This window comes from Palaemon carinicauda, chromosome 24, assembly GCF_036898095.1.
Source record: "Palaemon carinicauda isolate YSFRI2023 chromosome 24, ASM3689809v2, whole genome shotgun sequence".
Taxonomy (NCBI): domain Eukaryota; kingdom Metazoa; phylum Arthropoda; class Malacostraca; order Decapoda; family Palaemonidae; genus Palaemon; species Palaemon carinicauda.
In genome coordinates, this window is record NC_090748.1 from 96,724,147 (window position 1) to 96,752,051 (window position 27,905).

General features: G+C 36.7%; 1 protein-coding gene across 1 annotated transcript in view; it reads right to left on the reverse strand.

The window, feature by feature from the left end:
- LOC137618223 (dihydrolipoyllysine-residue succinyltransferase component of 2-oxoglutarate dehydrogenase complex, mitochondrial) overlaps window positions 1-21,823 on the reverse strand; it is a 34,586-nt gene extending 12,763 nt beyond the window's left edge. Inside the window, exons 1-5 of the mRNA XM_068348349.1 lie at window positions 21,692-21,823; window positions 15,703-15,724; window positions 9,683-9,743; window positions 9,436-9,500; window positions 920-1,050 (exon numbers count right to left, since the gene is read on the reverse strand). Coding sequence (XP_068204450.1) covers window positions 920-1,050; window positions 9,436-9,500; window positions 9,683-9,743; window positions 15,703-15,724; window positions 21,692-21,754 — 342 coding nt within the window. The 5' untranslated portion in view covers window positions 21,755-21,823. The remainder of the gene's footprint in view (window positions 1-919; window positions 1,051-9,435; window positions 9,501-9,682; window positions 9,744-15,702; window positions 15,725-21,691) is intronic.
- Window positions 21,824-27,905: the final 6,082 nt, after the last annotated feature.

The following is a 27,905-nucleotide window of genomic DNA, read 5'->3' on the forward strand; positions in this document are numbered from 1 at the left end:
CCTGTGTTTGAGCACTTTATGGTTAGCTTTCCAAGCAGATCAAACTACGATAATAAAGTATTACAGGTCACAAAATTATTCTTAGTTTAGTTATACTGTAACTTTAAAAAAAATTAAATTCTTCAATATATGAACTTGTCCCTAAACAAAATTGGCTCCTGTATAGCCTTGGATCATTTAAGTTTACCATCACTCTTCAGGAATACCTATCTTATGTTTTTGCAGGGTCATTGAGGTTAATCAAGCCATGGAATGAAGTACACAGTAACCCTTAGCAAATACCTCAAAATCTTTACTCTTACTTCAAATGCAAAGGATGAGACTGTACTTAACCCTTTTACCCCCAAAGGACGTACTGGTACGTTTCACAAAAGCCATCCCTTTACCCCCATGGACGTACCAGTACGTCCTCGCAAAAAAAATGCTTTAAAAATTTTTTTTTCATATTTTTGATAATTTTTTGAGAAAATTCAGGCATTTTCCAAGAGAATGAGACCAACCTGACCTCTCTATGACAAAAATTAAGGCTGTTAGAGCAATTTAAATAAAATATACTGCAAAATGTGCTGGGAAAAAAATAACCCCCTGGGGGTTAAGGGTTGGAAATTTCCAAATAGCCTGGGGGTAAAAGGGTTAACTTTGCACTAATTCATGAAACAAATAGTTTTCTTCTGATTCCTATTTTCTAAATAATTCAGTTTAATACTGCCTAAGTCACTAAAGGATTTTTCCCTAACTCCAAACCTCATAAATAACAAGTTAATGGAAACTTGGGACAACTTCTAATTCTAGAATACATTTCTATGTACTGTACTGTATTTCAAAATATGTTCATATCTCAAAATATCCTCAATCATGCATGATTAAGATCTGACGTAATTAAGACTAAAAAGTGCAGAACAAAATTAAACTTTCTAACCTTGTCAGTCTCAACTTCGGCGATGACTTCATCTTCTTCGAAACTTTCTCCAATTTCTTTTACCCATCTTAAGTCACCCTCCGAAATGGACTCGGCAAAGGGAGGAACTTCAATGGGCTTCACTTCACCACCTGAAAAGCATTAAAAATCATATAAAACCCCAAATTTTTATCAAATACTTATAATTTTTAGCTTTCTTAACTAAACAAACCCGAGTCCCTTAATAAGAGTAGGTCTTCAACATAGCTGTTAACCCTTTTACCCCCAGGCTATTTGGAAATTTCCAACCCTAAACCCCCAGGGGGTTATTTTTTTCCCAGCACATTTTGCAGTATATTTTTTTTAAATTGCTCTAACAGCCTTAATTTTTGTCATAGAGAGGTCAGGTTGGTCTCACTCTCTTGGAAAATGCCTGAATTTTCTCAAAAAAATTATCAAAAAAATGAAAAAAAAAAATTTTATAGCTTTTTTTTTTTGCAAGGACGTACCGGTACGTCCATGGGGGTAAAGGGATGGCTTTTGTGAAACGTACCAGTACGTCCTTTGGGGGTAAAAGGGTTAAAATTAATAGAGGTGTTGTCAATTACTGGCAGGTGGCGGGGGAGCCACCAAACACACAACCCCTCTGTGAAGTCTGAGTAGCCACTTTCACTTTGAATCTAAGACTTACAGGGCAGTTGAAGTGTAACTTACAGAACTCTGGTTTTTAGTTAGGTAAAATACAAATTACTTTAAAAATCTTGTGATTTGTTCCTATACGAATACAAACCCTTCCCCTTTAATAACAGACTTAGCCTAAGGAGAGAGGAGGTCCTATAACCACCCGGTTTGTTTACTTTTCTGGGAAGTGTCAAAGCACTTTGGTCCTGGATAGGAGTGAAAGTCATGACTCCGGTAAACCTCCTAACAACCTGCACATGAAGCTGAGGCAGGTGTTAAGCTAGGCCACTACTATGGACTGGTAGGCAGTGAAGAACGAACCTTTTTCTCAGTGGAAGATATGTTACCTAAATGTATACAGTAGTCGTATGAGAACATCGGTACCGTGGATATACAATAACACAAGAATACTTGGTGGCCCACTCCTGTGCAAAAGCGCTTTAGGGTGCACAGTAACATGTGAGGGAGTGTGGCCTGCTCCTGTGCGAAAGCGCTTTAGGTTGCACAGTAACATGTGAGGGAGTGTGGCCCACTCCTGTGCGAAAGCGCTTTAGGGTGCACAGTAACATGTGAGGGAGTGTGGCCCACTCCTGTGCGAAAGCGCTTTAGGGTGCACAGTAACATGTGAGGGAGTGTGGCCCACTCCTGTGCGAAAGCGCTTTAGGGTGCACAGTAACATGTGAGGGAGTGTGGCCCACTCCTGTGCGAAAGCGCTTTAGGGTGCACAGTAACATGTGAGGGAGTGTGGCCCACTCCTGTGCGAAAGCGCTTCAGGGCGCACAGTAACATGTGAGGGAGTGTGGCCCACTCCTGTGCGAAAGCGCTTCAGGGCGCACAGTAACATGTGAGGGAGTGTGGCCCACTCCTGTGCGAAAGCGCTTCAGGGCGCACAGTAACATGTGAGGGAGTGTGGCCCACTCCCGTGCGAAAGCGCTTCAGGGCGCACAGTAACATGTGAGGGAGTGTGGCCCACTCCTGTGCGAAAGCGCTTCAGGGCGCACAGTAACATGTGAGGGAGTGTGGCCCACTCCTGTGCGAAAGCGCTTCAGGGCGCACAGTAACATGTGAGGGAGTGTGGCCCACTCCCGTGCGAAAGCGCTTTAGGGCGCACAGTAACATGTGAGGGAGTGTGGCCCACTCCTGTACGAAAGCGCTTTAGGGTGCACAGTAACATGTGAGGGAGTGTGGCCCACTCCTGTGCGAAAGCGCTTTAGGGTGCACAGTAACATGTGAGGGAGTGTGGCCCACTCCTGTGCGAAAGCGCTTCAGGGCGCACAGTAACATGTGAGGGAGTGTGGCCCACTCCTGTGCGAAAGCGCTTCAGGGCGCACAGTAACATGTGAGGGAGTGTGGCCCACTCCTGTGCGAAAGCGCTTCAGGGCGCACAGTAACATGTGAGGGAGTGTGGCCCACTCCCGTGCGAAAGCGCTTTAGGGCGCACAGTAACATGTGAGGGAGTGTGGCCCACTCCTGTACGAAAGCGCTTTAGGGCGCACAGTAACATGTGAGGGCTCACTCCTTATGAGAGTGCTCTAGGGCATGTGCCACATGTGAACAGATGCACTCCAGGGCACGAGCACAGGAGAGAACTCTTTGGTGCATAGACAGGATAGGGCGTGATTCTAAGATCTATTATCCTTCCTACTGTAGGAGCATGCTGGCACAGGACAGAACTTGTTGCCGCACACACACAGGCCACACTTCTCTCCCGCAGAGAGAGGAATGGTAAAAGTCATGAGAATGCAACTTCTATCGATTAGTCTTTAGAATTTTCAGTCCAAAAATGGGAAAAGAAAGATAGAGCCCTTTCACCTCGACTAGCAGTGTGTGACAAGACGAAGGAGCACTTGCAGTGTCCATGCGTTGAATCATCGTCTTTTGGGGTCTCCTGGGGCAATACTGCCTCTCTCATAAGGGGGAGAAATAGGAGGAGTCACTTATTGTATTAGCAACTCCCATCAATCCGTGTTCTAGGATTTCTTCATCCATAAAAGGGAAAAGAAGAGTGATGCCCTTTCATCTCGACCAGCAGTGTTTAAAGAGAAGGTGAGGTAGAAGGGAGGAGGAACTTGGAGTTTTTCTAGCGTGGCTTCCAGGCCAACAGCAACGACACTCCTGGGAAAGAAATCCTGTGAACTCTATGGAGAGAAAGCACTGCCAGGAGATATGACTCCAGCACCTTTCAAGACATGGGAAGATGCTGTCATGAAGAAGGGTGGCATCGCTCACCTTCAACTCGGCAGCAGCATACACTCCTTCCTACTCATGAGCAAATAAACAACAACAGAATGCTGTTAACTAACTCTCTCATACAACAAATGACAACAATTACCGAAAATAAAGAACAAAAAATTAAAACAGTTCATTGATGAAGCAGGGTGTACATGTATACAGTACTTTCTGGCGGCTGAAAACACAGTTGCTACTTAATGTGCTGGTAGAAGGGGGTTAGTTGAGCTTCTCCACTACTCGCCAGCAACTCCCGACGCATTACAAATCTTATAAAGCAAAGTTCCAGCTATGGTGAAAACATAGTTTTATTACAAGAAAAGTTTATATTTGTGTCGGAACAAATGATTTTACCTGACCTAACTAGCTAAAAACTTCAACTTTCCCATCACAGGACAATAAAGCAACACAAAAAAAATGATTCACTTTGCAAACATCATGTGGTAATTAACCCTTTTACCCCCAAGGCTCTTTGGAAATTTCCATCCCTTAACCCCCAAGGGACTATTTTTTCCCCGCACATTTTGCAGTATATTTTTTTTAAATTGAGATACTACCGCTAGAGAGTTATGGGGTCTTTTGACTGGCCAGACAGTACTACATTGGATCCTCCTCTCTGGTTACGGTTCATTTTCCCTTTGCCTACATACACACTGAATAGTCTGGCATATTCTTTACATATTCTCCTCTATCCTCATACACCTGACAACACAGATTACCAAACAATTTTTCATCACCCAAGGGGTTACTGCACTGTAATTGTTCAGTGCCACTTTCCTCTTGGTAAGGGTAGAAGAGACTCTTTAGCTATGGTAAGCAGCTCTTCTAGGAGAAGGACACTCCAAAATCAAACCACTGTTCTCTAGTCTTGGGTAGTGCCATAGCCTCTGTACCATGGCCTTTCACTGTCTTGGGTTAGAGTTCTCTTGCTTGAGGGTACACTCGAGCACACTCTCCTATCTTATTTCTCTTCCTCTTGTTTTGTTAAAGTTTTTATAGTTTATATAGGAGATATTTATTGTTGTTACTCTTCTTAGAATATTTTATTTTCCTTTTTTCCTTTCCGCACTGTGCTATTTTCGCTGTTGGAGCCCCTGGGCTTATAGCGTACTGCTTTTCCAGCTGGGGTTGTAGCTTAGTAAGTAATAATAATAATAATAATAATATAACAGCCTTAATATTTGTCATAGAGAGGTCAGGTTGGTCTCATTCTCTTGGAAAATGCCTGAATTTTTTCAAAAAATTATCAAAAATATGAAGAAAAAAAAATTTTTATAGCATTTTTTTGCAAGGACGTACCGGTACGTCCATGGGGGTAAAGGGATGGGTTTTGTGAAACGTACCAGTACGTCCTTTGGGGCTAAAAGGACTAATACTTCTTGGCTTTTAATTTCTTTCATGCACAAAACACTCAAGTATCAAAATCCTTTCCAGCATCAATTAGTCAATGTCTATGGCACACTTGGGGAAGCATAGGGACTAAAAATTTCTACATATGGTATTGAATTCCTGCAACAAATATCTAGAATGCAACTGTTTTACCCAGTCATTCTGACAGTAATCTTTTACTTCTTCATCAATGTTGGCCATGTCTCCCCCTAGTTGACACCCAAAGTAGAAAATTAATTATGAATACCTTTTCCTCCCATTCCAATTCTAAGTCCTACCATTTCCATTCTTCCCCTAGTTGACACCCAAAGTAGAAAATTAATTATGAATACCTTTTCCTCCCATTCCAATTCTAAGTCCTACCATTTCCATTCTTCCCCTAGTTGACACCCAAAGTAGAAAATTAATTATGAATACCTTTTCCTCCCATTCCAATTCTAAGTCCTACCATTTCCATTCTTCCCCTAGTTGACACCCAAAGTAGAAAATTAATTTTGAATACCTTTTCCTCCCATTCCAATTCTAAGTCCTACCATTTCCATTCTAAGACATTCTAATCACAATTACAATTCTAAGACATTCTACTTACAATATATTTCTCAGGAACTATAGCTCTACTCACAAACTATTTGGTATACAGGAAAAACACATGATATACCACAATTAACATTTTATATTTATAAATATACTAAAGAACTCGAAGGTATGATAGGTAGGGTCTCTGTTACGGCCCTTCCCTTTGATGAAGGAATGATCTAAATGGAAGACAGCCTGTGAATAGTGGTTTTCACACGCCCCTGCTTTATACACGACGACCACTGGGTGTTCCCACGAGGGTAGTAACCTCTGCATTCCATACTTTAAATTTCTCTGGTATATTTGGAAGTGTTTATATCAGAAAAGTGTAAAGAAGGACTCTTTTCACCGGGCGTCACAGGTATCTCCCCTGAAATAGATTTTCCTTTGTCAAAATCCCTTTTGTATTTATAAATATACTAAAGAACTCTTGCAACATATACAGTACAACAGAAGCTTACAAACATTTCCACTTCAAAAGCTATCTAATGTCCCCATTTTTAAAAGAAAATATTAGCATTAGATACTAATAAAATTATGTACATCCAATTTAAGGCAATTAAATAGCCATGCATTAAATCTCATTCTATTTAGAAACTCTTCCCAATATCAAAGAACAATGAAAATTTTCTTTAATAAAGCAGCCATACCTCCTGTTAAGTCGCTAATACATTCTAAGCCAAGCATCTTCACACAAAAGATTAGAGTATCAACCCTTGAAAACAAACTAGGCACCTATAAACCCTAATACAGTAAGCTGGTAATAATAATAAATAAAATTAATAATAATAATCCCCACATCATTATAAATAAGTCTGTACCATGGTCTTCCACTGTCTTGGGGTCGAGATCTCTTGCTTGAAGGTGCACTTGGGCACACTGTTCCATCTTATTTCCCTTCCTCTTGTTATTGCTTTTTTTTTAATTTTTATAGTATATACATGAAAGACTTATCTTAATGTTACTGTTCTTAAAATATTTTATTTCAATTGTTCATTACGGTACTTCTCTTATAGTTTATTTCCTTTCCTTACTGCTATTTTTCCCTGTTGAAGCTCTTGGGCTTATAGTGTTCAGCTTTTCCCACTAGGGTTGTAGCTTATCTAGTAATAAGAATAATAGTAAGAATAATAATAATAATAATATTAATAATGTCAAAATTCTTTACTGTCTTTCTAATAAATTTACAAATCTAACTTCATAGAATACAAAGAATTAGGAGAAAACTAAATCTAACAACAAAAAGTGATAAAGTCAAAAGCAAATTAACCTAGGAACCTTGCAAGACTGGGAAGCACTACACCAAGCAACATATTATTATTATTATTATTATTATTATTACTATCCAAGCTACAACTCTAGTTGGAAAAGCAAGATGCTATAAGCCCAAAGGCTCCAACAGGGAAAAATATCATACCGAAAGAGAGCGCTACGATTATTTTCATTTAAATCTAGAGGTTAAAAGTATCCATCCTTATGAAATTCAATTGAATAAGTACATTTAACCCTTTTTCCCCCAAAGGACGTACTGGTACGTTTCACAAAAGCCATCCCTTTACCCCCATGGACATACCGGTACGTCCTTGCAAAAAAAAATGCTATAAAATGTTTTTTTTCATATTTTTGATAATTTTTTGAAAAAATTCAGGCATTTTCCAAGAGAATGAGACCAACCTGACCTCTCTATGCCAAAAATTAAGGCTGTTAGAACAATTTAAAAAATATATACTGCAAAATGTGCTGGGAAAAAAATAACCCCTTGGGGGTTAAGGGTTGGAAATTTCCAAAGAGCATGGGGGTAAAAGGGTTAATTGTCATTCATACAAAACAGTGATGCATTTACATTTCAAAACTTCATCTAAATGAAATGTGAACAATATTTCCTGTAAGCCTCCAGATATTTTGATTTCCTAAAAAAATTGTATTACTTCCCTTAAAATCAGGTCTAAAATATACATAAAGTAAATCATTAGGATTGAAGGAACCTACAAATTTAATCCCAGGGGAGTAATGAAATAATTTCCTAAAGCTGGTTATGTGCACATATACTCTTATAGTGTCTGTACAGTAATTTATGCTACTATTCAAGTGATACCAAGAACACTGACACGTGTCACAAGAAAATATACAAGAATAAATAACTATAATTATTTTGCCAAAAAAAATTTGGTCCCTAAAACGTAACTTACCTGTCCACTACTACAGGTTCAAAAAAGGGATTTTGACGAAGGAAGAATCTATTTCTGGGCGAGAGACCTGTGGCGCCCAGTGAAATGCTCCTTTAGCATAATTTTTAAGGTATATAACTGCTAAATAATACCAGAGGAAAAATTGCATAGGAATGCTAGGTGTGAACCCAGCTCGCTCACCTGAAAGGTGTCGGTATAAGTAATACGGGCGTGAAAATCACATGCAGAGGTCTCGTACCAATTAGATATCTCCTCGTCGATATCCTCCAAAGCAAGAGGAGCCGTCCCAAGTCAGACCGTCGCTATCCACAAGCCCACCCACGCAAATGACTTCACTCCTCATTTATCATCACTCTTGTTAAGTGCTGTGATTTTTCGCTGTACCCTTTTTTGGATTTTATTCCCTTCCTGCTCATCATGTCGGATTATCAAGCTTCCTCATCGACGTTAAGTACCAGAATTATGTTTTCTGAGCTTTCGGAGGTAGCATTTTCCTTACTTTTAGTGTTATTCATGATTATTGGTTTCGCTATTGTTGTCGGCCCCGCGATGCGGCGGCCATTTTAGATCTTGCTACCTCCTGGCCCGTTCTTAACTATTTACATTCGGTCTCCCATACTATTTAGGAATAACACCATGTTGATAAATAAGGACATACACAGGGAACAAGTACAGTATTTGATAAAGCCTACAGCGAACACACATACCGGAGTTACTGACAAGAATACATGAGGTTAAAACGAGATAACATATGCATACTACAGTACACTGCATCACAGAAGTGTCTCTAGCACACCTCTATACAAAAAAGTTAGAAACTTGGAAAGTGTACATTGGAAATACATTGGCCTCGTACTACATCCTTCATAAACTTGAATCAGTATTACATATTTCAATCATATTTAAAGAAACTATTTTAACAACCAACCCCTCAACTAGACAAACCATACTGGCCAGTTGTGGAATGATCTTCCTAATCGGGTAGTTAAATCAGTAGAACTTCAAAAGTTCAAAGTTGGAGCAAATGCTTTTTTTTGTTGACCAGGCGGACACGAGTCTTTTTATAGTTTATTTATGACATATTTGTTTTTGATGTTGTTTATAGTTTATATGTGACATGTCTGTTTTGACGTTGTTACTTTTTTTAGAACGATTTATTGTTAATTTGTTCTCTACATTTATTTATTTCCTTTCCTCAGTGGGCTATTTTTCCCTGTTGGAGCCCCTGGGCTTATAGCATCTTGCTTTTCCAACTAGGGTTGTAGCTTGGATAGTAATTATAATAATAATAATAATACTACGCTGGAACTAAAAATAAAATAAAAAACATCTTAATGTCAGTACTGTAAAATATAAAAATATAATAAAAGGTCTTTATAAATAGACTGGGTTAAACAAAGAACACACATTACAGGCCAATGCATACTGGTATAACTACAATTCTAACGAAAAAATTCAAGCTCACGTACGTACCAAATGCAACAGACGTGTGAAAGTTTTTAAAACTGCCCAAAGGCTGCTCATAATGGCGCTTAGACCTGGAACAGATAGAAACCAATACATGGTATGCCGTTATAAAAAATTCATGCATAACAAAGGATTATAAGATACAAAGCCGGCAAATATTTTAACAGTAATGCTGCATTATCATAGAACAGTTATTAGATTCATAATGCACAGCCCCAACAACACTAAGCTAATTTCCTTGACTGATACTCACAATAGTCCTTGGGGTGCAGTCTCAGCTTGAATCAGTCTTCTTGATGCAGATGTTGATAGGCCTGTAATGGAAAGTTGTAATGAACAATCTTGACAAGTTTATTAAAAATACTGTACAAATTAAATAAGGGTAAAAATCAATCCATAAGTCTTCATTAAATTATAAAAAATAAAGTATATTTATATATTACAGTAATTGGCTCCATTGTATAATTATAGGTAAACCATTTAATTAATAAGCACTGGGAAAATCCAGTGTCATAGAAACTTTACAAGTCATTTGTACTCCAAAAAGTGTGCCGTATTTCATATCTATGTTTAGAGTTGTCACGCATCACAAAAATATTCACAAAATTCATCTTAAAGAGATGTCAAAGTCTCAAAATTCACAGAAGTCCAATTTAATATCAATGTAATTTGATATACTGAACACTGTCATAGGGCGATAAATCAACTTCATCAACTACAAAGTTATAATAAACAATACTACTGAATAGAAATCTTTTCCAAAAATGAATTCAAAGCATCCAATCGTCCTGGACTGGACTTCAATAATTTTGAGATGGGAGCAGTCCTGGGACTGAAACTTAGGCATTTGATTTGATAAACCTTTGACCTGTTTATAAACAGAAAGAGTTACATCAATTCCAGATGAATAGGAATACGAAAGAAGGCATCGGTCAAGTCTATCGAATACATCCAATCTCCTTTCCTCACTGCTCCCATTCCAGATAAATAGGAATATGAAAGAAGGCATCGGTCAAGTCTATCGAATACATCCAATCTCCTTTCCTCACTGCTCCCATTCCAGATAAATAGGAATACGAAAGAAGGCATCGGTCAAGTCTATCGAATACATCCAATCTCCTTTCCTCACTGCTCCCATTCCAGATAAATAGGAATACGAAAGAAGGCATCGGTCAAGTCTATCGAATACATCCAATCTCCTTTCCTCACTGCTCCCATTCCAGATAAATAGGAATACGAAAGAAGGCATCGGTCAAGTCTATCGAATACATCCAATCTCCTTTCCTCACTGCTCCCATTCCAGATAAATAGGAATACGAAAGAAGGCATCGGTCAAGTCTATCGAATACATCCAATCTCCTTTCCTCACTGCTCCCATTCCAGATAAATAGGAATACGAAAGAAGGCATCGGTCAAGTCTATCGAATACATCCAATCTCCTTTCCTCACTGCTCCCATTCCAGATAAATAGGAATACGAAAGAAGGCATCGGTCAAGTCTATCGAATACATCCAATCTCCTTTCCTCACTGCTCCCATTCCAGATAAATAGGAATACGAAAGAAGGCATCGGTCAAGTCTATCGAATACATCCAATCTCCTTTCCTCACTGCTCACAAGACTGTTGAATGAGTTTCCACGGAAAATTGAGTGAGAATTGTATACAGTATGAAGCTCATTATCATCAATTCCCTCAAGATTGGTAATACTGTAGTCAGTGTGGCATCGTAACCTCACTTTATCAAACACCTACAAGCCTAGTCTTCTCTGGCTTTTTCCTTGAATTATAAGATAATTTTCTTTACAACTTGAATTACTTACATGATCAGCTACTAAATGAAGATAATCCTTCATATGAGAAACCGAGAGAGAATTAAATTTTTCACAATGGTTATTCAAATAACACATTACAAGGGAATGTGGATCGCCCAGCAATAAATACCTTGAACAACCCTCACAAGAAGATATGGAGAAGCCAGAAGATATCCCCTTAAATTAATAAATAATAATGAATTTCTATTCAACTTCCAAAAATCCAAAATAAAATTTGGCCCGCTGGTAAAGTTGACGTGACCAAAGAGAACTGAAAGACAAAGACATGTGATACATCCATGCCCTAGCATTGCCAAACACTACCATATGACCCCAATATTATTACCCTATATACTAGATGGACTTGGCAATTGCAATGAAAAAAATAAAAAATATTTAGCTTAGGGTAGATGTCAAAATTTAACAAACTTTGAGAGAGAAGCAATATGAACACCAAGGTAGATGCATCAAAAATGTGCAAGACTGAATTTGAAAAATTGTTGGAAATCTTTACACCGCACAATGTGCCACAATAGGCATAAACAAGACTATAAAAAATCCTGTACAAGAAGTAACATAGTACAGTATTAACTGTGATGCAATATTCTCATCCCAAACATATAGCTGTCTTCTGACGAGGCACAATACTATTCTCACAAATTCTCCCCATAGTTGCCCTCCTAATTACAAGAGAAAAATTAATATCCAACGTCGTAATTTGGGTTTCCATTCCCTAAAGCAAATTATTCTAGTTGTATCCTAGGACTTACAAATGCAGGGAAATTTTAATTACTAAAGGAAGGCAAGTTGGTAAAAAGCTAAAGAACCTCTTTCTAGGTATGGGTAGATAGGACCCATACGTATATATTATCCTGATGCACACAACATTCTAACTTGAAATATCAAATTATGAGCAATTATTGCTTACATTTTTTCATCTATTGAATACTGTACAGTATAGCTGCTACAATTTCCTTTTCCCTTACAAGTCACAAAAAAAAAAAGAACAATATTGCAATTGTTTGTCTTTTTCTATATAATGTACTGTACAAACAGCTTTGCCAGTTCCTATAAATAACTACAGTATACAGGTGTACAGTACACCAATTCAGTGAAGCAGATGTAAAATGAAGCAATATGTTTAAACCTTACCCTGACTTCAAACCTTATTTTGAGTCATACCTTAGACTCGGGTAGAATAGCTTGTGTGGTAACGCACATGTCTAACAGGGTGCAGTTTAAAGCTTTATGGTCGTTCCCCAAAAAGTCTGTCCTTTCCTTTTAGTCGTACCACAGCTTCTTCCTCAAGAATGTGATGCCAACCTGCCCCCTTCCACAATACTGATAATGTTATGGGCGATAATAAACCCTCTTGGTTTCCTACTAAAAGTAGAACAAAAAGAAATCATGATAGCGTTCACTGCAATTACAGGAAAAGTCCCGCTGGTGGGAAGGCTTACTCACTTTTGGCTACTTGGAAGAGCCTTCATCCAGATACATACACTATCTGCATTAAAAAAAGGTATATGTGATTTTTCAGAGTTCTAAGCCCCTTGTTTCTGGATTCCATTGCATTTCCAGGGCTATGCTATCAACCCTGTCAAATTTCAAATTTTTAATGCTTAAAATTTCAAACTTCGAGAGAAACAAGTGATGGAAGAAGACTCAGATACTACCAAGGTTTATATAATATGACTTTTCTGGTACAAAAGGAATCAGCGACTTGGAATCCAGTTCTGTACCCTACTAAGGAAGTTTTCCATGGAGACTCCTTCCATGGTCCTATGGGTAATGAAAAAAGGAGATTGGATGTTAATGATAGATCCTACAGATATCTACCAGTATTTCTAAGAACCTATTCACTTGGACCCCAGAAAACTCCTTTGCTTCGTAGAAAGGAAACATATTTACCAACTCAACTGCCAATGTTTCAGCCTCAGAATGGTATTAAGTGTTTGAAAGGGTGATGGCTCCAATCTTCAAGTGGCTGCTTCTTCAGATGAATATCAAAATGTATGTAGTTTGGCAAAAACATATGCTTACTTTTAAACTGAATTTCCTAAAATATCAGCCAAACCAGAATTATTCTAGATATATCTGTACATTATCATTTATTCTAGAATAAGAATTAATAGTAAATCTGTGCTTACAAAAAAAAAACTATACATAATCTCCATATGTCTTTACTCAATAAACCATTGAAAATAGAAGCAAATGCCAACACCCCAATCAATTAGTTTAGAAACAACACTGAGGCCCATTTACAGAAATTATAGCGTTGGCCTTAAAGGTTTAAACCGGAAAGATGGAAACCAGGTAGGTAGGAGGTAACCAAGTTTAAACCGGAAAGATGGAAACCCGGTAAGTTGGAGGCAACCAAGTTTAAACCGGAAAGATGGAAACCAAGTAGGTCGGAGGCAACCAAGTTTAAACCGGAAAGATGGAAACCAAGTAGGTCGGAGGCAACCAAGTTTAAACCGGAAAGATGGAAACCAAGTAGGTCGGAGGCAACCAAGTTTAAACCGGAAAGATGGAAACCAAGTAGGTCGGAGGCAACCAAGTTTAAACCGGAAAGATGGAAACCAAGTAGGTCGGAGGCAACCAAGTTTAAACCGGAAAGATGGAAACCAAGTAGGTCGGAGGCAACCAAGTTTAAACCGGAAAGATGGAAACCAAGTAGGTCGGAGGCAACCAAGTTTAAACCGGAAAGATGGAAACCAAGTAGGTCGGAGGCAACCAAGTTTAAACCAGAAAGATGGAAACCAAGTAGGTCGGAGGCAACCAAGTTTAAACCGGAAAGATGGAAACCAAGTAGGTCGGAGGCAACCAAGTTTAAACCGGAAAGATGGAAACCAAGTAGGTCGGAGGCAACCAAGTTTAAACCGGAAAGATGGAAACCAAGTAGGTCGGAGGCAACCAAGTTTAAACCGGAAAGATGGAAACCAAGTAGGTCGGAGGCAACCAAGTTTAAACCGGAAAGATGGAAACCAAGTAGGTCGGAGGCAACCAAGTTTAAACTGGAAAGATGGAAACCAGGTAGGAAGGAGGTAACCAAGGAAAACACTTACAGTAAGTGCAAAAGAATAAAAGCAATGCAGCTAAGGGTTGAAGAGTGGGAGCTCCAGGGGACCTCTAGTTAAGAGGTACTTAACCCTTTTACCCCAAAAGGACGTACTGGTACGGTTCACAAAAGCCATCCCTTTACCCCCATGGACGTACCGTACGTCCTTGCAAAAAAATGCTATAAATTTTTTTTTTCATATTTTTGATAATTTTTTGAGAAAATTCAGGCATTTTTCAAGAGAATGAGACCAACCTGACCTCTCTATGACAAACATTAAGGCTGTTAGAGCAATTTAAAAAAATATATACTGCAAAATGTGCTGGGAAAAAAATAACCCCCTAGGGGTTAAGGGTTGGAAATTTCCAAATAGCCTGGGGGTAAAAGGGTTAATGTAATTTACCATCACCTTTGATGTAAAAATCTTGGTTCTTACACGTTAAAGTTCTAGATCTATCTTTGGGGGAGCTATTATCCAACACTACTTATGCAGCAACTTAAAAAAAATATCTGAGCATGCGTCCTTCACCTAACAATAAAATCTAGATGCTGTAGTTAATTCGAGAAGTTGGTATATATGTATCTGGGCATCACCAGAAAGTAACAAATGCAGAGTTTATTGTTACAAAACTGAAAAGCACTCAAAAGATAGTAATGTTTGACAGTACAATACTGTACGGTACTCTTAACCTGACGGAGAAGATTCAAGAAAATTATCAGAACAGAAATTGTAAGGAACAAGGCCAAAATAACCAAGAATCTGTACATATGAGTGCTAAGACAAAATCCAAATTGATGATGCCAAAGATGCCGCAACACACAAAGGTTCACATCAACATAAAAAAATGAAGAGAAATTATGGCAAATGGAAAAATATTTAAACCATAAGTTAGTGAGGATATAACTTACTTCATATATGTAATGAGGTAATGTTTTACATTTTTTGTAATGTCTAAGAACGCACTGAGCTCTGAAATGTCGATATTTTCTAATGTAGCATGAATAATATTACTCAGAAGCAGGAGCAAGTACAATTCCTAACACCGAACATAAAAAGACTACCAAACTCTCAGGATAAACAATATGGCAGCATTCTTTTCACATAACAACAAATGCATAAAAATGGTTAAATCCTGATTAAATGAAGAGAAAACAACCACTCAGTTGATGGCTAGCAAGAAAAAATGCAATATCATCATCACATCCTCCATATAAATCACAAGAATAACTGTACACATTAGATAACATTGATCTTTTAAATTAAAAGATAATTGCAGCTAGAATTACAATTACATTTTATATTCAATTATCCCTCAATATCATTAGGAGTGGATTCTCATGTCTTATATACATATTGTATAAAAAAAAAACCTATTTCTAAAATACAGAAACTGGACTTACATTTTGTGGAGAGCCGCAGCACCTGTAAAAATACACAAAATTAAGTCGGGTAATATAGCTAGGGTACAAGATGTAATCATAAAACATTTCACATTCGATCTCTAAGATAAAAAAGTATCTCCAAACGAAATAGAATACAAAAAAGACTGAATAGAAAATGTACATGCATTACTGGGCTTATAGCATCTTGCTTTTCCAACTAGGGTTGTGGCTTGGATAGTAATAATAATTTGATTTTATAGCATTATATCAAAATGGTCAAGTTTACTCAACAATTCTTAAATTATTTCAACTATAAGTGCGAATTATGGGTCAGAATTTTGTTTTTGTTTTGATGAGTCATAACATGAACTCAAGAGAAAGTTAAAGTATATAAGCACTAATGTACTATTCCCTAAATACAGTATGTGTTAAATTCAATGGCACTGAACCTACAGCCTCTCCTACTGTATTTACTACCACTCGAATGACAAAATTATTCCGTAAACAGTATATAAACAAGATTGGGTACAGATACAGGTTGGCAAAATACACACCATTTTACTCCCCAAATAGCTAGTCAAATAAAGTTTGCTATAATAGCACTTGTCAGACTTATTATCCTAACAGCTGATTACACAACTTTAATTTTTACCACATGGTTGACCGAAAAAAAAGAAAAAAAAAACTAATCAATTTACTATGGTTATCATCCCCCCCACCAATGGTCAGATAATGTCCACTACATGATTTATTCCACCATTTGCTAGAAGAATAAAGTATAGTTTATCAGCAATCTTATTCCTCCACATCAGATAATGTCCCTTACATGATTTATTCCACCATTTGCTAGAAGAATAAAGTATAGTTTATCAGCAATCTTATTCCTCCACATCAGATAATGTCCACTACATGATTTATTCCACCATTTGCTAGAAGAATAAAGTATAGTTTATCAGCAATCTTATTCCTCCACATCAGATAATGTCCACTACATGATTTACTCCACCATTTGCTAGAAGAATAAAGTATAGTATATCAGCAATCTTATTCCTCCACATCAGATAATGTCCACTACATGATTTATTCCACCAATTGCTAGAAGAACAAAGTATAGTTTATCAGCCATCTTATTCCTCCACCGTTAAGCAATCAGGCTTCACCTTTCTTTATTTCTAGGTAATTTTGATGTTGCTCAAAGGTCAATTTTCAATACTCATTGCACTTCGTCTTTTAGGAGAACCCTGAAATAGTGGAGCACTAACATTACCATGAAAATAGAACTAATTGCCTTATAAAATACAGCACAATGTACCAAGGCTAAAAAAGCAGAAATTGAGTATCCCTCATCGAGAATACGATGACGCAATATCTTATAAACCCTAAAATTCCTAATCTAACCTATATATAAAGTAGTCATGACCATCTTACAAACAGTAGAAGATACTGAAATTTATGGAAACAATCTTTTACTGGAGTTTTATAACTCAAATAAAATAAAAATTTAAACTCGTGCACACCATTCTATCTTACAAGATACTGAAACGTATGGAAAATCTTTTACTGGAGTTTTATAACTCAAATAAAATAAAACTTTAAACTCGGGCACACCAATCTATCTTATTTTTCTTCCTCTTGATCTATTTAAGATTTTATAGTTCATATACAAAATATTTATTCTAATGTTACTTATCTTAAAATAGTTTATTTTTCCTTGCTTCCTTTCCTCACTGGGCTACTTTCCCTGTTGGAGCCCCTGGGCTTATAGCATCCTGCTTTTTCAATTAGGGTTGTAGCTTCGCAAGTAATAATAATAATAATAATTGCCATAACTTCCTTGGCCGATGCATATGAAGTGCCACTAGGTCATCATAACCTATTTAAGCTACTCCATAGTAGCTATGGTTACCCAACCTAGGAAGCCGTATCTTTGTTCAATGGGTGGCGACTTCCAATTGCCTAAATTAAATTGTATAACTCTACCCATGCACAATTCAACACTTTGTTGCAAGATAAGCAAGTCGTCATCTTTCCCACCGTTATCCCTACATTAACCCTTTTACCCCCAAAGGACGTACTGGTACGTTTCACAAAAGCCATCCCTTTACCCCCATGGACGTACCGGTATGTCCTTGCATAAAAATGCTATAAAAAATGTTTTTTTCATATTTTTGATAATTTTTTTGTGAAAATTCGGGCATTTTTCAAGAGAATGAGACCAACCTGACCTCTCTATGACAAAAATTAAGGCTGTTAGAGCAATTTAAAAAAAATATACAGGTACTGCAAAATGTGCTGGGAAAAAAATAACCCCCTGGGGGTTAAGGGTTGGAAATTTCCAAATAGCCTGGGGGTAAAAGGGTTAAGGGGTTAGTTGCCTGATGCGCCCTCTCCAGTACAGTACCTTCCATCAAAGGCATCATCTGCTACCGAAACTCTTCTCTCCAAATCATCCTTCACCATTTCTCGCCATCAGGTCAGGTTAGGGAGAAGTGGGAAGGTGTAAGGTAGGGGCAAGCCTCAAAAAGAGTAAGGACACGGCATTCTTCTTTGGGATAACGAGGAACTTTGAGCTTTAGATGTTTAATCAAAAGCTTATAATAGAGAAGTTCTGTATGGTAATTTTTCACCTACTGCTGATGTAAATTGCACCAAAAAACACTTGTTTGGCATGTTTAAGGCAAGGTCTAATTCATATTAAGAGGATTTGGTATTCAAATGCAACTATCACCTTAGCTGTGCTGTCCATGACAAAGTAGTATTAGTCAAAACTACAAAAAGGCAGTGTAATGTTTACAGTAAGCGAGATACTGTACTTAATACATAATTACGGAGAGGGTAAGCCCATTCGGTGCTATTATAGTATGCTACCTACCGTCGATTTTGCTATCTACCGCCCCTCTCTGACTATAGTATGATACCCACCATCAGTCCCTAAGGGTACGGTCTACTTGCTAATCAGCCTCTAATAAGGAGGATCACTACCGACTTGATAACCCAACCTAACCTAACCTAACTTAACCCAACCTAACCTAACTTACAAACTGCTTATAATTATGCACCCATGTACTAACCTAATCTAACCCAACATAACCTAACCTACAAACTGTTTATAATTATGCATCCATGTTATCCATCCAATAAATATTATTAAACTATCATTAAAGTCCAATGAGGATAACATACTGGTGGTAAGTAATCTGTTTGATAATCCTCATCAAACAGGAGGATTAACATTGACGGCAGATAACATACTTTGTGGTAGATACCATACTATAATAGAAATTCGACGGTAGATAGCATACTATAGTAGCACCGCCCATTCTGTCAATATACTGGATCTATTCCATATTTCGTAAAATTTTCTATCTTCTTTCCTTTCCATCACGTAATTTTCCCCTTTTTCTCGATTACCCCAGCCGCACACAAGAAGCTATTCTTTAGTTTTAATTCTGGTCTCTATTTCCAATCAGTAACACTGGTAATTGGGTATAAATTTAAGTTTCCCTATTTACTTTCCTCACTGAGCTATTTTCAATTTTGGAGCCCTTGGACTTACAGCATCCTACTTTTCCTACTAAGGTTGTAGCTTAGCTAGCAATAATAAAAAATAATAATAATTGATCTGCAACAACTGTCTTGCTCACTGTACTGCGAGACAGCATCCGGGGTCTATGTATGATAGCGGCCACCTGTATATACAATGACGGCGGGCTAATAAAATGGCAGTCTAAGAATGTGTTAGCCCCCGTTGGTTAAGTAGGTAAGCACAAGTCTTGTAGGTTAGGTCAGATGGGGAAATTTAAGTTGGATGGTGTTCTCATGAAGAGGTTTTGCAAAAAAAAATCTTGCGAACGACTAGAAAATGGGAAGAAAATTAACATTTTCTATGAAAGGAGGAAGAAATGGCCGCTGATATACAAAGGCTCCCAGCATCCTAGGAAAAACTAAATGGAGGAACGAAGCTTGGCAATGAGAGATGCGACAACATCCTGCATTAGGTTAGGCGGAGCCTTTGTAGGGTGATGGCCAGATCCCGTAGAAAACAGGAATATTCTGAACTGTGGCCGTCGTTCTAAAAACAAATTTGGCGGGAGAAGCTAACTTAAAAAACCCACCTAACCTATGCTAAAAGCCGTATCCTTATCCAGGGGGGCTTCACCCCTCCGGAACCCCCCCTTACACAACAGTTTCCTTGCCTACAAGTACGACGGGAGAAGCTTACTTAAAAAACCCACCTAACCTATGCTAAAAGCTGTGTCCTTACCCCCAGACCCCCCTTACACAACATATTTAAGATCCGTAGACCATTTCCAAACATTTTTATTCTATACAAGATAACAGTCGGAGGGATAATAAGCAAATTAGGACGCTTGGCCGTAGCGCTACAAACTACCCGGTTAGGCTACGATACAAGGCTGGTATGTTTGTCCATGCCCCACAAAAGTAAATAATTACCCATCAAGAATTTGCAGGCTAATCTATGTCGACAGTCCATGTTGACTATAGGGGAAAATGGATGGTTATCTTTATTTGGGCCATGGGCATGTAAGCAATACAGGAGAGGAGGGGCAGCTGTGGACCCATTAAGCTAAAGTTAAGAGCCTGAATAGTAAGAATGAAGAAATCTTGAAAATATGTAAAGTATAAGGCGATCAAGTCTCGAGTACGCTGATACGACAATACTAAGCTTAATTCATACCAAATCAAATTTAGTTTCATAGAAATAAGACTTAATTTCCCAATTTTTTACAATACAAGAGAAATAAGACTTAATTTCCCGATTTTTTTTACAATACACGAGAAATGAGATTTAAATTTCCCGATTTTTTTTACAATACAAGAGAAATATGACTTAATTTCCCAATTTTCTTTACGTTACACGAGAAATTTGACTTAATTTCCCGATTTTTTTACAATACAAGAGAAATATGACTTAATTTCCCGATTTTTTTTACAATACAAGAGAAATATGACTTAATTTCCCGATTTTTTTTACAATACAAGAGAAATATGACTTAATTTCCAGATTTTTTTTACAATACAAGAGAAATATGACTTAATTTCCCGATTTTTTTTACAATACAAGAGAAATATGACTTAATTTCCAGATTTTTTTTACAATACAAGAGAAATATGACTTAATTTCCCGATTTTTTTTACAATACAAGAGAAATATGACTTAATTTCCCGATTTTTTTTTACAATACAAGAGAAATATGACTTAATTTCCAGATTTTTTTTACAATACAAGAGAAATATGACTTAATTTCCCGATTTTTTTTACAATACAAGAGAAATATGACTTAATTTCCCAATTTTTTTTTACAATACAAGAGAAATATGACTTAATTTCCTGATTTTTTTACAATACAAGAGAAATAAGACTTAAATTTCCCAATTTTTTTTACAATACAAGAGAAATATGACTTAATTTCCCAATTATTTTTACATAACACGAGATATAAGACTTAAATTTCCCGATCTTTTACATTAAAAGACTACACATCTGTAATCTCAGGTAAATTGGACCACCGGAAATTTAACCGGAAAGGATTTCAAACGATACTCACGAGCTAATACAGTGATCAACAATATTAGCACAACATACATATATATCTTAAGATTTTATTCCTTTTTAAGTTACTAAAAACTAATTATGTTTTCCTATTGATACTCAATTCTTGGAATTTTGTGGGCAAGATGGAGCAAGATTACCGTGCAACACGAGTTTCCATACTTATAAATAAGGCATATATTAAATAAATATGAATATTTCAACTCTTTGAGAATGCATGTGATACAATTAATTAATCATAGGTCACATAATACAGCCATTAATATAATCTTTCAGCGTCCCAAGTCGATTTTCTGAGCAATCTGTCTGGCTGAAGGAATCAGCTGATTACCATGACGTCATGATAATGTTTACATGCCGGATTTAAGTAGGATTTAAACCTAGAAATCCCTTTTTGCATTTAATCCTAACAACGCAATAGCCCTTAATTACCTGTAAATCTGCTTGACTAGGCAAACGAGCCCAATAACGTTGAAAATGTCTCAGGTTGATCATCTTGCCTACTGGATCGGATGGTCCCCGGCGAACCGATCATTGACTTCCTTTAACGACTAACGTTGGTGATTTCCTCGACTTCTTGTTTTTCCTAAAATAGTTTTAATCTATCTAATTTCATATTACTTAATAGATTTGTATATGAATGACGTTTTATTAAATATATATTAACGGCAAAGATACGGAGTTTTTCTATTAGCCGAAATTCTATTCGATTGTAAAGGCGGTTATTTCAAATTCTTCAATTGGTTACGATAAATTGCGTAATGTAATCACGTGCCATTTGATAAAGCTATGATAAAGTAGCTATGGATTCCTTCAAGACCTATGATACAGTAGCTATGACTACTCCAAGTGCTATGATAAAGTAGCTAAGATTCCTCCAAGACCTATGATACAGTAGCTATGACTACTCCAAGTGCTATGATAAAGTAGCTATGATTCCTCCAAGACCTATGATACAGTAGCTTTGACTACTCCAAGTGCTATGATAAAGTAGCTAAGATTCCTCCAAGACCTATGATACAGTAGCTATGACTACTCCAAGTGCTATGATAAAGTAGCTATGATTCCTCCAAGACCTATGATACAGTAGCTATGACTACTCCAGGTGCTATGATAAAGTAGCTATGATTCCTCCAAGACCTATGATACAGTAGCTATGACTACTCCAAGTGCTATGATAAAGTAGCTATGATTCCTCCAAGACCTATGATACAGTAGCTATGACTACTCCAAGTGCTATGATAAAGTAGCTATGATTCCTCCAAGACCTATGATACAGTAGCTATGACTACTCCAAGTGCTATGATAAAGTAGCTATGATTCCTCCAAAACCTATGATACAGTAGCTATGACTATTCCAAGTGCTATGATAAAGTAGCTATGATTCCTCCAAGACCTATGATACAGTAGCTATGACTATTCCAAGTGCTATGATAAAGTAGCTATGATTCCTCCAAGACCTATGATACAGTAGCTATGACTACTCCAAGTGCTATGATAAAGTATCTATGATTCCTCCAAGACCTATGTTACAGTAGCTATGACTACTCCAAGTGCTATGATAAAGTAGCTATGATTCCTCCAAGACCTATGATACAGTAGCTATGACTATTCCAAGTGCTATGATAAAGTAGCTATGATTCCTCCAAGACCTATGATACAGTAGCTATGACTATTCCAAGTGCTATGATAAAGTAGCTATGAATTCCTCCAAGACCTATGTTACAGTAGCTATGACTACTCCAAGTGCTATGATAAAGTAGCTATGAATTCCTCCAAGACCTATGTTACAGTAGCTATGACTACTCCAAGTGCTATGATAAAGTAGCTATGATTCCTCCAAGACCTATGATACAGTAGCTATGACTATTCCAAGTGCTATGATAAAGTAGCTATGATTCCTCCAAGACCTATGATACAGTAGCTATGACTATTCCAAGTGCTATGATAAAGTAGCTATGATTCCTCCAAGACCTATGATACAGTAGCTATGACTACTCCAAGTGCTATGATAAAGTATCTATGATTCCTCCAAGACCTATGTTACAGTAGCTATGACTACTCCAAGTGCTATGATAAAGTAGCTATGATTCCTCCAAGACCTATGATACAGTAGCTATGACTATTCCAAGTGCTATGATAAAGTAGCTATGATTCCTCCAAGACCTATGATACAGTAGCTATGACTATTCCAAGTGCTATGATAAAGTAGCTATGATTCCTCCAAGACCTATGATACAGTAGCTATGACTACTCCAAGTGCTATGATAAAGTAGCTACGATTCCTCCATGAGCTATTGTAAACTGTAAAGTAGCTAATATAGCTATGATTAGGGCAATGCATATAAAAGAAGAATTTAAAAAGTCAAAACTGACCACAATAGGTTGCCAAAATTGATGATAACAAAGTGTTATGCTAGCTGATTTCAAGGTAGAAAGGGATAAAATTAAAGATTGATAATTTCGTTATTAAGTTATTTATGGTACAGGTAAAATAACCTTAATTACAATGATAGGAATAAACTTAGAAGCTTTGCACCTAGCTATAATGCGATAGACTGCCCGCAAACTTATTTTGCGGAGTGAGCAATTAGGAACCAAGAACCAGGGTCCAAGCAGGCCCGGATTAAAGAGTTTGGTGCCCCATACATACAGTAAAGGTGCAATTCAAAATATAAGCATAATAAAGCAGACAAAAATTTTATCCACAGAAATAAAAAAAAAAATAACAGCAATAAAGATTTTTTTGTATAGTTTCACTTGCATTAGACAAGTTTCCTCCTGTTTTTTTTTTCTTTTTTTAAACAAACACAATCAACCCCACGGAATTTTATCCAACGAAATAAAACAAAACTAATCGTGGGAAAGAAAATTTTTCTTTTTGTATAATTTCACTTACATTTGAATTTTCCTCTTGTTTTTTTTTTTTAACCGAAAAGTTTGTTGCGATCTCAAAACTGATCTTACATGACACATCAGTTTCTAAACTTAATTCTAATAGAATAAGGCATCCAGCCTGCCTTGTTACATAGTTATTCTGGTGGGATTTTTAATAAGTATCGTCTGAGAAAATGAGCGCTCAGCTGAACAATTTGTGACCATTAATGTTAAAAATATTCGAAAGCCAATGTTTACATTCGTAAAGGCACACTCAATGATCTTCTACAAGTGGGCCTGCTGTATTTCCTAAAGTCAGTATGACTGAATCTTGTTTCAGCATTTTTGTTTCGCTGAATTCATGGCACGCATATGAATAAAACTGCTGAAGTTCACCCGAGAAATTACTGTTGAAATCAATAAGTTTTTGACAGTACTTTCAGTATAAACCGATGAAGTGACATTATGTCTGTGTGGTAGTCTATATCACTTAGAAAAGAAAATTTGTCTGCTATTTCTCCGTATATCTCTCCTCTTTTCTTATTAGAGTTTTAAGTATGTCAACAATTGGATGAAATGTGGCGATACGAGATTTATCTGTCATTCAAATATACATCATATGCTGGTGCATCTCCTAGTCATTTGGGTACCTTTCTTATACGTGTGCGAGAATATGTTATAAAAACATCTTATAAGGTACTGTCTCCAAAAATTTGAAAAATATAACTTCGAATACCCTAGAAAAAAAAACTTTAGCTCCGTCCCCAGTAGCTAGAGCGTTTGTATGTAATTTCATCGATATTCGGGCTATTATTTTTCGACCAGAACGCAATTGGAATTCCAACTCGGCCATACATTCCAGTCCTCTCATTGGCTATAAGTTTCTCAGCTGTGATTGGTTTCTGCCTTTATTTAACGTAACTTCACACACGCACACGCACACATCGTAACCAAAACAGTCAATTATTCCTGTGAATAATTTACATTTTGATTGAAATGTAACAAAATACGAATTAAAGTCATATACTGTAGTTCCTTCATATATATAAGCTTAATAATATTATTAATTTGAATATCGATAATCAAATATTTGCAACATGTTACCCAATGCATTACTCTAACCAGCAAATAGATTTAGTCAGTCATAGTCAAGGTTTAAAGTTCCTCCTACTCCTTGTGACGTCACAGAGACGTATTTTCTTAATAAAAATAATGATTTGGTAATTAGAATGTATCCCTCTAATAAGATGTTATAAAAAAAAATATCATAAGGAACTATCTCTATACCTTTTGCTAAAAAAAATCTCTAATTTCCCTTAAAAGCAAAAAAATCTTCCGGTCCGTCCCCCAGTAGCTAGAGCGTTTTAAGGAAATTTGGGTAAATTGGGCAGGTTTTACAAACAGCAACTCATAACGCCCAGGAACTCTATCATGGCGGGATATTCCAGTCCTCTGATTGGCTATATCTTCTCGGCTGTGATTGGTTGCTGCCTTTGTTTACAAATTCACGCATACACATTTAACACCGTAGCCAGAACCCAGTTATATACTTCTTAAAAAATGACGTATATATTTAGCTTACGCGTTTGAATAAGCTCCATTATTTATATTAATATTAAATTCATAATATTTTGCGTTTATTCTTATAAAAATTGTAATTTTCAAGCCTTAATTTATCTACAATAAGTATGGGTATTTTACCTCTATCCAAGAGATTCCATGACGTCACTTGCAACCACCATTCATAGCAGAGGACGAATCAGCCAATGAGACTTCAGTTATTTCCCGCTAAGGAAACGGATAAGAGGAGAGGGTTCCTTTCAGTTATGGGCTGCTGTTGGCAAACGAGTCAAATTCACACGTGATATTTTGTCTCTATCTAATCAAAGGGAGAAAGAAGGACTTTCTTTCTTCATTTATCCCAATTCTCTTCTTATTGATACATACGTATGACAATTATATTTAAGATCCATTTTATTATTTAATGATTGTTTAGTGTTTGTTTCCATAAAATGAACAGTTTTTAAGTCATCATTTATCTTGAATATATATACTGCTATAGGCTACCCGACCCCTTTATGACGAAATATTTCCTAATAAACATAATGATTTGGAAATTATTTATTCATTACATTATCCTTGAATTGTAACAAAATATGAATTAAAGCTACGTATGTGTTACTTCGCTATTTAATATCGATATATAATTATAACTCACTCATACCAACAAATGAAAGAAGGCAAAGAAAGACAAGCTGAAAATTTCATCCTGCTCTTGATGACGTCACGAAAATTCATTTCCAGAATAAAAATGAACGATTTTCCCTATCAGGAAATATCCCTCTATTGAAATATGTTATTAAAACATCACGTAAGAGCTGTCTATCTTTTGAAGAAAATATATCTCTAATTCCATTAAAAAAAAACGTGAAATACAGAGAAAAACCTTCAGCTCCATCCTCCATATAACAAGATCGTTTGAAAGCTAAATTTTTGAAACAGCAACTTATAAAAACACGAAACTCTCTCTTGGCGAGCATGGCGGCAAATTCCTGTCCCCTGATTGGTCAAATCTTCCTCAGCTGTGATTGGCCGTTCCCTTCAGTTACTACAGCTTTTCTCTCTCACACACACACACACATACACACACACCTTACATTTAGCCAACAGCACAAATAAGTATCCCTTCGAATATGACGTATTTATCTAACTTATCACCTTGAACAAGATTCATTATTTATTTCATTACCAAATTAATGATAACCTTTTTAAGTTTTAGAGAATTTTATTGTCTAGTTTTTATAAAATTTGTACAGTTTTCGAACAGCAGCGCAAAATTCCCCGGATCTCTCTGCTGGCGAAATATAACAGTCTTCTGATTGGCTATAACTTCCTCAACTGTGATTGGTAGTTACCTGGGCTACTACAGCTTAACAGACTTACGCACAAACATTTATCATCGTAGCCAAAACCTAGTCAAGTATTTCCTTGAATATAACGTATTTATTTGGCTTAAACTCTTTAACAAGATCTATTATCTATTTATTACTTAATTAATAAGAATTTAAAGTTAATTTTTATGAAAACTGTAATTGTTTTAGTCATGATTTATCTCTTATAAGTATAGGTTTTTCTCTCGTACCCAAATCCATTCATAAAAAAAGACGATTGCATGACGTCACATACAACCACCAATCATAACTGAGAAAGAATCAGCCAATGAGACGCCAGATATTTACCGCTGAAATGCATGGCCGAAAAGGTTTCTTTAATTTATGATGTGCTGTTCGCGAACGAGTTATTCACGCGAGGCATTTCGTTCAAACGCTCTAGTAAACTAACTCTAGTTAATCATCCCAATTCATTTTTATACATATATTATAGAATGATGGTATTTAAGTAGCCTAAGGAAAATATTTTCTTATTTCTTATATATTTCTTTATATCATTCAAATGTTGAGCAATTATGGCCTACACTTTCCCTTCACTGATCACGCTTTTCTTTTAGTAGCGAGAAACTCATATAATATGATTTTAATGTGATTCTTATTATCACAATTATTTCCATCATAGGCATTTATATTTTTTAATATTTTGTGAGATCAGGTTGACAATTTTGAGTTCATATTTCTCGATTTTATAACAAAAAAACTACCTCAAGTTAGAAGTCCATAAAGAATACATAGTAAATAGCAACGTATAGGAACGGGTGCAAATCGTCCCCAGCCTGGGGACGTGAGTTTAAGCTATTTACTAGTGAGGCCACTGC